Source organism: Dermacentor andersoni, chromosome 1, assembly GCF_023375885.2.
Source record: "Dermacentor andersoni chromosome 1, qqDerAnde1_hic_scaffold, whole genome shotgun sequence".
Taxonomy (NCBI): Eukaryota; Metazoa; Arthropoda; class Arachnida; order Ixodida; family Ixodidae; genus Dermacentor; species Dermacentor andersoni.
The window spans coordinates 57,457,103-57,471,282 of record NC_092814.1 but is presented as its reverse complement, the minus strand read 5'-3'; the positions used below and the strand labels follow the sequence as shown (position 1 = coordinate 57,471,282).

The 14,180-nt window shown below is 49.6% G+C and overlaps 1 protein-coding gene across 1 annotated transcript in view; it reads left to right on the top strand.

Moving 5' to 3' along the window:
- The window catches only part of LOC126546297 (kelch-like protein 20), a 170,597-nt gene that overhangs the window by 128,509 nt on the left and 27,908 nt on the right, over positions 1-14,180 (top strand). The window contains exon 3 of the mRNA XM_050194474.3: positions 7,290-7,446. Coding sequence (XP_050050431.1) covers positions 7,290-7,446 — 157 coding nt within the window. The remainder of the gene's footprint in view (positions 1-7,289; positions 7,447-14,180) is intronic.

The following is a 14,180-nucleotide window of genomic DNA, read 5'->3' as shown; positions in this document are numbered from 1 at the left end:
TTTAAAACTCTGGCTAAAGTTAGCTAGGACACCCTGTATATCCGCAGGATCTTGTTTGTTTTTTCGCGGACTTACTTGTTTTGTTACACCTACAACCGGAATTTTGTATAGACGTAGGGCTGGGAAGCCGTCATGGGTGTGCGCCCTACATGACTTGCCCTGTTGTCTCTGGAGGCCGTCTGTGCTAAAGAGAACATTTGAGGCATGCGAATAAAACCTGTCCTCAGTGACAAGAACTGTAGCAGCATATCCCTTGGGCTTGCCCGGATACCACGTCTCCGGACCATGCCACCGAGCTCTGGCGAGCACTGCTGTTGTTCCTCCAGGACCCGGCGGCACCACCGGTCGGCGATCGGCTCCGCGACAGCCACAAGCCTCATGCGGCCCCCCACTTAGCTGCCTCCAGGACGTTCGTTAATAACACGGAGGTAGCCTCACCCTTCCCCTTATGCAATAATACCCCTCCCTTTCCACCGCAGCGTCTTCTGGCGCATTTTAATGTGGAATAAACGTGGTTTCATTCATTCATTCTTAAGTTCGAAACTATAAAGAAAGCTGCCTCTCCCGCATCGTTCAGCGCACAAGTGCAAGTGTACTTCGGTTGCGTGTAACGCTCGACTGGCGAACCAATGTTGATCGAAGCCCGCATGCTGTCCGCTAAGAAGCGACCGGCCGCGACATTCATCTTCGCCCAGACAGCCCACATCAGCAATTAACTTCGGAAAGTGGTCGGCACTCACCGCTACGACTGATAAGCCATAGGCTGACGAGGAAAGACAAATATTTGTGTTTTGCTGTTTTCTTTGCTACCTGCATGTGGGCTTCGCTCTTTGAAAACAAATTTGAGTCCGTCTGTTTGTCTGTCCGTCCGCCCTTCCGTCCGTCCGTCCGTCCGTCTGTCTGTCTGTCTGTCTGTCTGTCTGTCTGTCCGTCCGTCCATCCGTCTGTCTGTCTGTCTGTCTGTCTGTCTGTCTGTCTGTCTGTCTGTCTGTCTGTCTGTCTGTCTGTCTGTCTGTCTGTCTGTCTGTCTGTCTGTCTGTCTGTCTGTCTGTCTGTCTGTCTGTCTGTCTGTCTGTCTGTCTGTCTGTCTGTCTGTCTGTCTGTCTGTCTGTCTGTCTGTCTGTCTGTCTGTCTGTCTGTCTGTCTGTCTGTCTGTCTGTCTGTCTGTCTGTCTGTCTGTCTGTCTGTCTGTCTGTCTGTCTGTCTGTCTGTCTGTCTGTCTGTCTGTCTGTCTGTCTGTCTGTCTGTCTGTCTGTCTGTCTGTCTGTCTGTCTGTCTGTCTGTCTGTCTGTCTGTCTGTCTGTCTGTCTGTCTGTCTGTCTGTCTGTCTGTCTGTCTGTCTGTCTGTCTGTCTGTCTGTCTGTCTGTCTGTCTGTCTGTCTGTCTGTCTGTCTGTCTGTCTGTCTGTCTGTCTGTCTGTCTGTCTGTCTGTCTGTCTGTCTGTCTGTCTGTCTGTCTGTCTGTCTGTCTGTCTGTCTGTCTGTCTGTCTGTCTGTCTGTCTGTCTGTCTGTCTGTCTGTCTGTCTGTCTGTCTGTCTGTCTGTCTGTCTGTCTGTCTGTCTGTCTGTCTGTCTGTCTGTCTGTCTGTCTGTCTGTCTGTCTGTCTGTCTGTCTGTCTGTCTGTCTGTCTGTCTGTCTGTCTGTCTGTCTGTCTGTCTGTCTGTCTGTCTGTCTGTCTGTCTGTCTGTCTGTCTGTCTGTCTGTCTGTCTGTCTGTCTGTCTGTCTGTCTGTCTGTCTGTCTGTCTGTCTGTCTGTCTGTCTGTCTGTCTGTCTGTCTGTCTGTCTGTCTGTCTGTCTGTCTGTCTGTCTGTCTGTCTGTCTGTCTGTCTGTCTGTCTGTCTGTCTGTCTGTCTGTCTGTCTGTCTGTCTGTCTGTCTGTCTGTCTGTCTGTCTGTCTGTCTGTCTGTCTGTCTGTCTGTCTGTCTGTCTGTCTGTCTGTCTGTCTGTCTGTCTGTCTGTCTGTCTGTCTGTCTGTCTGTCTGTCTGTCTGTCTGTCTGTCTGTCTGTCTGTCTGTCTGTCTGTCTGTCTGTCTGTCTGTCTGTCTGTCTGTCTGTCTGTCTGTCTGTCTGTCTGTCTGTCTGTCTGTCTGTCTGTCTGTCTGTCTGTCTGTCTGTCTGTCTGTCTGTCTGTCTGTCTGTCTGTCTGTCTGTCTGTCTGTCTGTCTGTCTGTCTGTCTGTCTGTCTGTCTGTCTGTCTGTCTGTCTGTCTGTCTGTCTGTCTGTCTGTCTGTCTGTCTGTCTGTCTGTCTGTCTGTCTGTCTGTCTGTCTGTCTGTCTGTCTGTCTGTCTGTCTGTCTGTCTGTCTGTCTGTCTGTCTGTCTGTCTGTCTGTCTGTCTGTCTGTCTGTCTGTCTGTCTGTCTGTCTGTCTGTCTGTCTGTCTGTCTGTCTGTCTGTCTGTCTGTCTGTGGGCACTTGTAGCTTGCTGTTATTGTGTCAATATCTATAAAATTATTTTGATTATATGGAATTCCTGACGGCGCAAATCAAGATTCTCAGGTCGTGTAGTCAATAACTTGCAGCAGCTATGCATGTGTTCTCTGCGTAATAACATTTATGCGTCTGAATTTGAAGCCGAAAATTTTCAGAACACTTTATGCTTTGAAGCATAAATCAACGTTTAGGTCTGCGGTCCAGCAGCTTGTACGAAATCATTGCGCCATCCGTCCGTCCGTCCACACTACGCGTGCGCGGGTGCCAAACCTGATTCTATACCTCTGCAAATATCCGACCGCGCCTGTAACGTTGATTTCTTCTCAAGATGGGTCATTGTGTGGCGAAGCGGCTTTAACGAACGAAGAATGCCATGTGTTTCACCGTCCTTCCGTGTCCTCTCGCTTCCTTTATGAGTTTGCTGCTTCTGCTTTCTTATCTCTTGCTAATTTTACTCCACCAAATCAACTCCTTCCTTAGCCACGTTCTGGTTGTGTCGGAGGAAAACAAGACGAAAGCGTTGAACGCCTTTCGCTGAGAACGACAAAGTGAAGCGAATGGCTGAGAGGCGGAAGTGAGAGAGAACGTATGGAAGTGTTTAGCAGTTATTCCTTCCAGTAATTTATTTCCCTGTCGGTAGCGCCATTCAACGGCAGCACTGTTCTCCTCCTGAACGCACGGACGACAAAAAAAAAAAATAATAATAATAAGGCACCCGAACGCACTAATGGGGTTCCCAGAATGACGACACATGTCGCGCGGTGAGGACACGCTGTTGAAATCCGCAGTGTTTGCGCACACCGGTCTCGCGGTCATTGCCGCTGCGTCGCACAGCCAAAGCAATCGTGCAGTTCGTGTCGCACACGTCGCCGGCACGGTTCAACTCAATGTCGTTCGGATATTCCGGGTGCCCCGGAACCGCCCCAGTGATGCGGTGGAAACAAGGCCCCAAGAACAGGCCGCTCTAAATTGCAGGCTGTGGCCATTAGCGCCCAGGGCCCGTGAGGTTCCCTCTAGCAAGGCTCGAATTTGTCGCCTGCCGCTCGCGTGTGGCTTCTCTCTTTCCTTTATTTTTGCCGCGCTGGGCTGCGGAGTCGGCTTCGGAGCGCGCTCCTGGGGATCGATCAGGGCGGCCTATTGGGGGGCGGCGAACAGGGCTAATGACCCGCCGGAAAGCCTTTAATAATCAACGAGCCTGTAGGCGCAGACGCGGAAACGCACTTGAGCATTGATTTAGACGAGTGCCCTGCGTGGCTACCGCTCGTTTCGGCTCGCCTCAGACGGAATGGTCTCCCGCGAGCTCTATTCGCCGTCTTCGACCCCACCTCTCTCCTTCCTTCTTTTCCCACACCATCCCGTGGTCCGCGCCTTACTGTGCGCTGGCGGCTTCTTCTCATTTGCTCTGAGTTTGGAGAACAAGAACGTTACCCTGGATTAAGGTTTGTTCGTTATTTTACCACTGGAACTTGAAGGGGCTTCTATAAAAGAAAGAATAAAGTTCAGCTCTGTTTAGCAACAACTTAATTAAATTGTCGCTTGAAACAGAAAATTAGAAAAAGCCAGAAAAAAGTCGCGGTTTCACCCGAAAGGCGAAGCATCGATTGCGATAGCAACTTAGTAGACAGCTATTGGAAGTAAGGATAGTAATTTTACCGGCCGTATAAACTTGAAACATACGCTCACTAAATGAATTAACAAGCATGGTGTCAGCGCGCACAAACAAGCATGAACACATCACACTCGATGAGCTCGGACATTCGCTGTCAAAACGCTGGAGCAAGCAAGCGTGGCAGCAGCAGCGAGTGAAGTGAACTTCGTGCGGTTTATCGCTTCAACGCGAAACCGGCCATAACACAGCGCGTACAAAGGTATGAGCCGTCTGCAGCCTTGAAGATACGGCGCGCGCAACCGCGCGCGGCCGTGCAAACTTGTTGGCGGAGTCGAAGCCTCCCCCCCCCCCCCCCGCCCCCCACAATCTTCCTTACGCGCTGCCTACTCGCTTTCCTCCATATATGGCGCGCGAGACTGAGCCGCGATTAGAGTGTACTAGAGTACACTCTAGCCGCGATCGTCAGTTACCCTTGCGCCCCGTCACGAAATGCGTAATTGCTGCTGAAGCACAACGCCGCCCCCTCCCTCTCTCCCATCCCCCCACGTCATTTCGCGCGACGGAAGACGGCCGCGCTTGCTCTCTCCGCTTCCTTCCTTCGCGCGCGCCAGATTGAGTCGCGATCGTCGGCTTCTCTCGTGTGCTTTGACTCGCGCACGCAGCATACGACGCTCAACGATGGTGTTATCGCCCTTCGACATTATACGGAACATCACGGCGACGGCGACGGTAAAAATGCGCCTGGATTGTCCATGTAACTGCTATCGCAATAAAAGGGATGAAGAGAAGCCCAATCGACATATCGAATAACCGTTGGCGAGGGCACTGGCCGCCGAAAATTTAGAGTGCTAACGTTACGGCGTCCGGAGCGTAAGTTTACGGGCGGCCCCGCGTTTTGTGTTCACCGTGCGTACGCAGGCATTGTCCCTTAGAGCACTGCACGCGTCGTTTTCTCTGGGCCGGCCTGAGCCAGAATGTGCCATGCGCTGGCCCGCCCGAGCCCGGTCCGGTGGTTTCAAACCTGGCCTGTATCCGGCCCGGGTCCGAAAGATTCGGGCCTGGCGCGGTTCGCCCCGTTAGCCATTGAGCCTAAATGAATCATGATCCACTTATTGGTTATTGTGAGGTTGCCAGCCCGCACAAATATTCATTGATAAAGACGCATTTGACTGTGTCAGGTTTACTACTGGAGTTGTTGCTAAGAAATGAACAGGTAAAAGAAAAACAAAAAAATACATGCCATGTTTATGATGCTCGCGTATGATATGAACGCCCGCGCTACATTTGTCAAATAATTGTGCAGCAGTATAGGGAAGTCATAGGTGGCTTGCCCACCGCTCCGCTTTAAGCCAGCCAGATGGAAGGCCTGTCTGATTGAACGAGGTCTTGGGATCATGGTCTCGCATATCACAACTGCAGAAGGTGGCAAAAACAATGCGAAGCACAAGACGAAAGGGTACATCGCCTCAATTTTCATCCTGCCCTTCGCGCTGTTTTTGCCCCCTTCGTCATCAACCAACCAGTCCAATTAAGTGCATTCCCACAACAGCAGAAGGCCACAAAAGTGCTGCTGCGATTCATGAGAGCAACCGCACTGGACAATTGTCTGTGATAAAGAGGTGAGAATTTCCACTGCGTCAGCAACATCAACAGTGGACTCTCTCTTTCCTTCTCTTAATCTTTTCCTTCCTCTCCTCCAGTGCAGGGTAGCCAACTGGGCTCAGTCCTCGTTAAGCTCCCTGCCTTTTATTTATTATTCTCTACACCACTAGCCATTTCACTTCACTCTTTAACGTCGAAAAACCATTGCAACGTACAGTGCTAAAATTGGAGCGAATAACATTGGCGAGAATGTAAATTTAAATGCGCTGATGTATTAGCTCTCAGAATTCCTTAACACACCGGCGCTGGAAGCGTTCTACTCTATTATACATAAATACACGACACGAGAGGGCAACGCTCATGTGCGACCACATTGTCACATGCAACAAGAAAATTTGATTGCTTTATTCGGCTTCATTTTTAATGTCGTAAATTTTTCACTGAGCAATTAAAATAATCATGCCCACTAAGATAAGTGAATTTCGGATCTGTCTACTTTTTGTTTTAACATTCGGGGTGTATAAGCACAGTGCATGCACAGCTTATGATGCAAAGGCTCCTTCTTTCCGTCAAGTTGAGACGCCATTCTTCATCGCCCGGTTAATTCCGAGCGAATCCGCGTAGTGCCAGAAAAAACAAATGCAAGGCAATTAACACGAAGTTCTTGCCATTTACTGTGTCAAAATTGTGTTAAAAAGAAAGAAAATGCATTCAGAGCTTATACTTTTATGCGTTCTGTTTTATTTTCTACATCCCCTTCACTAACGCTGCAACATTTTGCGGTATTTGCGCTGGTTTGAAATGTTTATGTAAGAATACTTTCACCCGTCAGGCGACTAAATGAAGTTGTTTCTCTCTCTCTCTCTCTGTAAGAATACTTCAAACTCTGAATTTAGTTATTTTGGACTACCTGTGCGATAAACTATGGCACATTATTCAACTTGCTTGATCAAAGAATAAAGAAATTCAATGGAAACCAGTAGCGGTGTTGCACTGTGCCGTGGCACGCAGCATAATTAATTATGACAAATAATTATCTTCCTCTAAGAGAAAGTGTCGGCAGGTTGTTTAATTTTTGTAGTTGCAATAAAATGACCACAGGTAAGGCAAAGTAAGTCGGTCTGTTATTCATTACTACAAGATGTCAAAATATTCTTGTGCGGAAGCGAAAGATTGTCTTCTGCTTTTGAAGAATGTAACCAGTTGCACTTAAATTTTCTTTCACTGCTAACGCTTGTTGCTGCTATACAAAAAACACTCTGTCAAGGAAAGGCGGTCTAGAAATTTTTTTAATTCAAAGCCTTCTTGTCGACTGCAGCCCGGTTTTCTTGCCATCTGTATGGCCGTTTTCGTAGAGCAGCTAGAGTTACCAAACGCCTAGATAGTCACCGAAGTGCCGGTAAAACTGTGTGTAATCACTTATCGCTTGACAGACTCGCTCTTGGCTTCACGAAAAAGCCTTCACACATGCAAAGACACATACACACGCACACACACGTGTTCCAGAAGATTCCCCACTCAAATAAGACCCGACTACCTCTGCATGGCTTAGAGCGAATTTTTCCCCATTTTGCCGACCGCCAGTGCACATTTTGCTGCCAGTCGGCTTGCCGTCGGTGAACTTATCGTGATGTGCCCTGTTGCAGGTGCAGCAACTTCCAGAACGTGAAGCGAGGCGAGGTCTGCAAAGTACCGGGCTCCACAGTTACGCCAGCTCCTCCGGGCAGCCCTACGCCCATCCGCCTACCGCACGCCAAGCCTGACGTTTTCCAAAATGTCCTTCTTTACGTCTACATGGGCAAGGTAGGATGCTTTCGACCTCGGTTCGCCGAACTTGCGGTAACCTTGGGGTCCACGAGCTGAACGGAAGTATAGTTGTGAAAAATTGCTGTTGAAATACAATGACGCACGTGAGATTGTCTAGCAAGCGCGTATAATGCCGTGCGTTGCCCTTCACACCACGAACCACTAGAAAAACGACGTATATGTAGCTAAGCTGGCAGATCTTTCATTCTCGTATATGGCTGATGGAATTCCTTCAGCCTCGCTAAAGATATGCTCCGCAGTTTCGCCCGCAAGTTGAAGAATTGATAGCGATAGCAAAGCATTACATAACTGCACAGAGTAAGGTTCGTAGTTTTATCGGCCGTATAAGTTGCTGTGGACATTCGCTTAATAAATAAATGAACAAGCAGGGTACCACGCATGCAGAGGCAAAACTTAACATATCTCGCTCGATGAACGCGCGCGCTCGCTGTCACAGGGCTGACGGGATGAAGAGCGCAGGACTAGGGAAGTGAATGGTTCAGGCTGCCCCTCGCATGAACGCGTTGCTGACACTTGAGATTACTCTATCTTCAACCCTAGGCGCACGGTAAGACATCGCACGTGAAGCGACCAACCATCTCGGCTCGCCAAACATTTGTATCCGCCGCAGATTACCTCAAAGATACGGCGCGTGGCCCGCGTATGCGCTTAGCCGCGCGGACAGCCATGCGCACCCACGGCCGTGGTAGAGAAGACGCGCGCCACTTAACCCTACCCCCCTTTCCTGCATTAGCGCGCGTTTGATCACGTGGCCTCCAGCATTGGGCAGGCCGGAGAACGGCGTCCATCAAGTCGCCATTCTTCTCGGCTCATCCTCGCACGTTTTCCCTCGCACCCACAGAAAACAGCACACGATCTTATCGCACTTGGACTTTATACGAAACCTCACGCCGACGGCAACGGCGAAAATTCGTGCGGAGTGACCTCCATTCACCTCTTCCTGTTTGCAAACAGCGTGACGTCACTGCGAGTGTCCCTCCCATCTGCCGCACCTTCGTAGTGGACGCTGGTTGACAAAAAACGTCCATGCGAGCTGCTCTCTCTGCGTAAGAGCGCTGCTTGTATTTTGACTGCCGCGATCGTAATTACGGCATATTGCTATTTTTTTAAGCCACAGCATCTGCGAACTGTGCTTAGAAAGTATAATCGTCTCCGCTTTACTGGCACAACAACGTAGCCTTGTTGCCGACTGCATGGTTCCCTTAAGTTAGCTTGTAGGGATTTCGTAAGAGTGTGCTTCTTGCGTAGATCAAACAGCCACAAAAATTTATTGCACTTCGAAAGCGAACATTTTTCACAGATGGTGCACATTTTCACAGTGCCGAGACGATATTTCGCCTAAATGACTGGTCTTCGCACAAAAACTTGTATTGCATTATCCTGAAGGTACTCATTTGCGCCCCATTTTCACTGTAGCAAGCTTTCGCTGGACAACCCCCGACGTCTACTGTCGGCGATTCGTGCGACCACGACAGGCAGGTGGCTGATATGCTGCAATCGCTAATTAATACAATGCGCATTATACTGAACAAGCTGCAAACACCAGCAGCTCGAAGCGCTCTGCAAATACTGGATGCACTAAATCCAGTGCTTGCTAGCATCGTTTAAGCATCATGGCTCGATCAATAGTCCCCTTCCGCACTGAACTTAAAAGTGCGTCGATCTTACAATGGAATGCCAGGGGTTTAAGGACCCGTATATCAGACTTTCGCCAATTCATTTTCACACATCGCTTCCCCATACTGGTCATTTGCGAACCAAATACATCAACTCCACTCAGACTGTCCGGTTATGAATCTTTCGTCTCGTCCACATGCGGTGCGAGCACGAAAGTGATCATCTACATCCGCACGGACTTAACATATGTCGCTAATGCGATAGAGCCTCATGACGACAACCAATATGTCTGCGTAAATGTCCAAAAGAAGAATGTGTCATTTACACTAATTGGAGCCTACATATCCCCAACGGGTCACTTTGACGGTGAACGACTAAAGAAAATATTACTAATGAACAATGGCCCCTGGGTTATCACAGGTGATTTCAACGCGCATCACCAGCTATGGGGAAGCACTAAAATTGACTCCAAAGGCAGGAGCCTTGCCTCCTTTGCTGCCGACCATGATTTGTGCTGCGTGAATGACGGCAGCCCTACATTTCTGCGAGGCACGACCTACAGTAGCTGCTTGGATTTAACTTTGGTGTCACGGTGCTTTGCCTCGAGCGTCCAATGGTTTACAGACATAGAAACACATGGAAGCGACCATATTCCAACATACATAAAGATTAGAGGAGTTGAGCAACGCTCCTCTACTGCCTTGCGTACAGTTGATTGGTCAAAATTTCAGAAGGATATGGATGACACATGTCGGGAAGGCCTCTCACACACTATCGAAGAAGCAATCGCAGAGGCATTGAAAACAACCATCTGCTCGCTTCCAAGGTCAACAAGGCGAACAGACTTGGACATGGAACTGGAGAGGCTGCGTGCAGCACGCCGACAAGCGGGGAGGAGGTATCGGCGCACGAAGTCCGTCTTGGATCTGAGGGCTTCATGACGCATACAAAAGAAAGTCCAGCGTCGCATGGATAAATTGGAAGATAAGAGATGGAAAGCATTCTGTCAGTCGCTTGATCCCCGCAAATCGCTCTCGCACATATGGAGAACGGTTAGGGGTCTTCGCTCATCTCCGCATCAAAGGAAGCCCTTCGCTGCTCTAGCCCTCTACCAACTCCGCTCGGAACTTCAAGTGGCTGAAGAGTTCTGTGCACGGGTTGCTGGGTCCGTGGCCATCATTACTGACGCAGCATTGAATGACATCCCTGAGGCACGTGTACCAGAAATGAACGGGCTATTTTCACTCGAAGAGCTCGAAGCTGCGTTGGCGACCTGCCGGCGTTCTTCGTCACCAGGACCTGATGGCATCACGTATGCTGCCCTATGCCACCTTGGACATGACGCACGTGATGAGCTGCTCAACTACTACAATGAATCTTGGCAGAACGGCGCCGTTCCTAAACAATGGAAATCGAGCCGCTTGATCCCCATTCTGAAACCTGGAAAGTCTCCGCTTGAGATCTCATCATATTGTCCGATTGCGCTTTCGAGCTGCGTCGGCAAAGTGATGGAAAGAATGATTCTTGCTCGATTGGAATGGTACCTAGAACGATTCAACATCTATCCGGACGCCATGACAGGTTTTCGTCGAGGTCGCACGTCCATCGACAACGTCATTGACATCGTAACATGGGCCCAAAACCAAAAAAGCCTCAAGCGCCTATCTGCGGCACTTTTTCTGGATATAATAGGAGCATACGACAACGTCGCGCATGAGGCCATACTAAACTCACTTGAGGCTGTTGGAGTTGGTGGCCGGATGTATCAATGGATTCGGGACTATTTGACTGAGAGGCGTTTTTTCTTACAGACCGAAGACGGCCCAACTTCAGACCATTCCATCTGCCGTGGTGTGCCGCAGGGTGGAGTGTTGAGCCCTATTTTGTTCAACCTCGTCCTGGTAGGACTAGCGGATTACCTACCGCAGACAGTACATGTCTCAATATACGCCGACGACATTTTCATCTGGGCCTCTGCGGTGACTCGCCCTCAGCTAAGAGCCAGGCTTCAGCGGGCGGCGACCATGACGGCTTCTTATCTCCGAGAGCAAGGCCTCAGTGTGTCTACTGAAAAGTGCGCATTACTTGGTTTTACGCGGAAACAAATGTCATCGTATCCTGTTACCATCAATGGTCAAGCTGTACTCTATGTTAAGACACATCGCTTTCTGGGCGTCATCATTGACCGCAACCTCTCGTGGAGCCCTCACTGCGTCTATCTGAAGAAGAAGCTAGTCGCCATTGCTCAGGTCTTCCAATTTCTATGCGGGAAAAACTGGGGTACACCAGTCCATTCTATGTTGCAGCTGTACAGGGCTTTGTTTCTCGGACTCCTTCGTTACAGCCTACCAGTATTGTCAAATGCATGCAAGACGAACTTTCGCGCCTTGGAGAGCATACAAGGTCAAGCCCTACGTACGTGTTTAGGGCTGCCTAGGTGCACCTCAACAGCAGCGACAATCGCCATCGCAGGAGACCATACAATCCAGACACATGTAGCTGTCGACTCTCTCAGAGCGCACATTCGCCATCTGTCAAGGATCCCCGACCATCATTTGGCCTCCCTACCAGCCGAGAGACCTCAAGCGACCTTTTCACGAGTTATTAGCGCTCATCATGAGTACATACCGGCATCATTTACACCGGCGGCGAAGCCTTCCTCTCCCCTGTGGTGCCTGCGACAGCCTCAAGTGAATTTTGCTATTCCTGGAATTACAAAAAAGTCCTATCATCCATCGCCGGCTCTGAAGCAACTTACGCTCATATTACTGCACCAGACGTATCATGACCGCATACATATATATACCGATGGTTCCACCTCACCTACCAGCTCAACTGCCGCATTCGTCGTTCCAGCCAAGAACGTTACAGTTAAATTCAAATTGTCGCACACGACTACATCTACATCGGCAGAACTTGCAGCTCTCCATGCCGCTATGATGTACATCACCGAAGAGCCTACAGAGAAATGGGTCGTATTTTGTGACTCTAAGGCAGCCCTTCACAGCATCAAGTCCGCATTACGTCACAGAACTTACGAGCAAATGACATCTGAAATCAGGGAACTGCACCACCATGCTCTGGAAAGTGGACACCACATTATATTTCAGTGGATTCCTGCTCACTGTGGCATCGTCGGCAACAACCTAGCTGACAAGGCTGCCCGGTGTGCCCACGAAGATACCAAGACGCGTCCAACACCTTTGGCGAGGTCGGACGCTGCCAGAGAACTTCGCCAACTTGCGCGTAAGAAGTCCCAAGATCTCTGAATTTCAAGTGGCTTCAATTGCAGATTACGTAAACTGGACCCCACGCTACGGCTACAACTGCCATCTAGCCTTCCCCGCGGCGAAGCAACCTTGTTGTGTCGCTTGTGGCTGGGAGTGGCGTTCACGAACGCATACTCCTACCGTATGGGAATGGCCGAGAGCCCGATGTGCGACTCCTGTGGGTGCGAGGAGACCATCGAGCACCTATTGGGTACCTGCCCTCGCTACGATGTCCAACGCCTCTCTCTGCGGGCAACTTTACGCAGACTGGACTCGAGATCTTTCACCGAGTCAAAAATACTCGGACCGTGGCCACACCCGTCAGTGGCTCGAAAAGCGATTCGTGCACTAGTGCGGTACTTGAAGTGCACGGGCTTAACAGACCGTTTATAGTGTCCTTGTGTATGGTGTCGCTCCCACACGTACTCAGTGCTTCCTCTTTCCCTTTCTTCCTCTTTCTATTCCCCTTTCCCCCACCCCCAGTGTAGGGTAGCAAACCGGATGCTGTTCTGGTTGACCTCCCTGCCTTTCCTACCCTTGTTTTCTCTCTCTCTTCACTGTAGCTTTAAACGATATACAAGATGAATTTCGTCTGCAACTCTCAGCCATACCCATCACAGCAGTTCAGTGGAGTCGCACCAAGTGGCGGCGCCTAATTCAGATCAGGGAGGAGTGCAGAAACCCTTGTTACCGTGCTTTATGAGCGCGGTAAGATCCCCAGGGGGTGAAAATTAATCCGGACCCTTTTTTTACAGTGTCCCTCATAAGGCGCTGTGCAGCTTAGGGAGGCTAAGCACCATAATTTAATTTTAATTATTAGTCATGATCATGTGAATGTACAAAGCAAAAGCGTACATACTCAATCCGTTGCGCTGTAACTTCGCTATGTCTGCTGCCTCCTTTTGCTGCTCTCAACTTTATACGACCCAACTTCGGCATATTTATGTCCATAATCATAGCATGAAGTCCGTGCTTTAAAGGTGAGCATAACGATAAAGAAATAAAAATAAAGTTCAATTTTGCCTAATGCCCGTGAAATACGCGTTAAAACGCGATAACTTCAGTGGTTTGCCTTTTGGGTATTCCCCGTGGTGAAATGTATACAAGCGGCTTCGTCAGTGTCAAAGCATGCTAGGAGCTCAGTTATAGTCATACCTATCAGTCGATAGATTATGCTCAAACGATGTTTTTTTTTTTTTTTTTCTGCATACAGCGCAGATGGTACCGAGACACTTGCGCTCACTAATCATCGCATCTCATTCATCCTCAGCTGTTCAAGAAATACGGGTCCTGAATTTCTATCGCCGCTTGATCACTAGGGCTGGCCTTATTTCACGCAACACGCGTCCACAGTCCCGCAAGCGAGATGTATTGCTCATCGCGTATAGTACGCCACACACACACGCACACACACACACACACACACGCACACATACACGCACACATAATGTGGTCCGTTTCCCTGCTCAAATATGAGCCGATATCATCGCTGTGTTTCGCCGCACACTTTACCACACCACAACAAAAGTGGCGCGTCAATTCTCCGAACTGTACAACATGCGACGAGACAGTCGACATTGAAAACTTTCTGTGGCCGTGCCCAAAATTTCGAGGCGAAAGGGACGCTCTCCTGAAAAATCAGCAATAAAAGGGCCTTCCACATACGTGCCTGCAACACCTTGTGTTTCCCGAAGGGCCAGTTATAGCCCGCAAAGAAACGTCACGTCTCCTTATCGGATTTTTAAAAGAGACTTCGGGAAGTTTACCGCACGCAAAACACGAGACTTGAAGAAAGGGACAGTACGAAGTGGTTCGTGTTGTCCC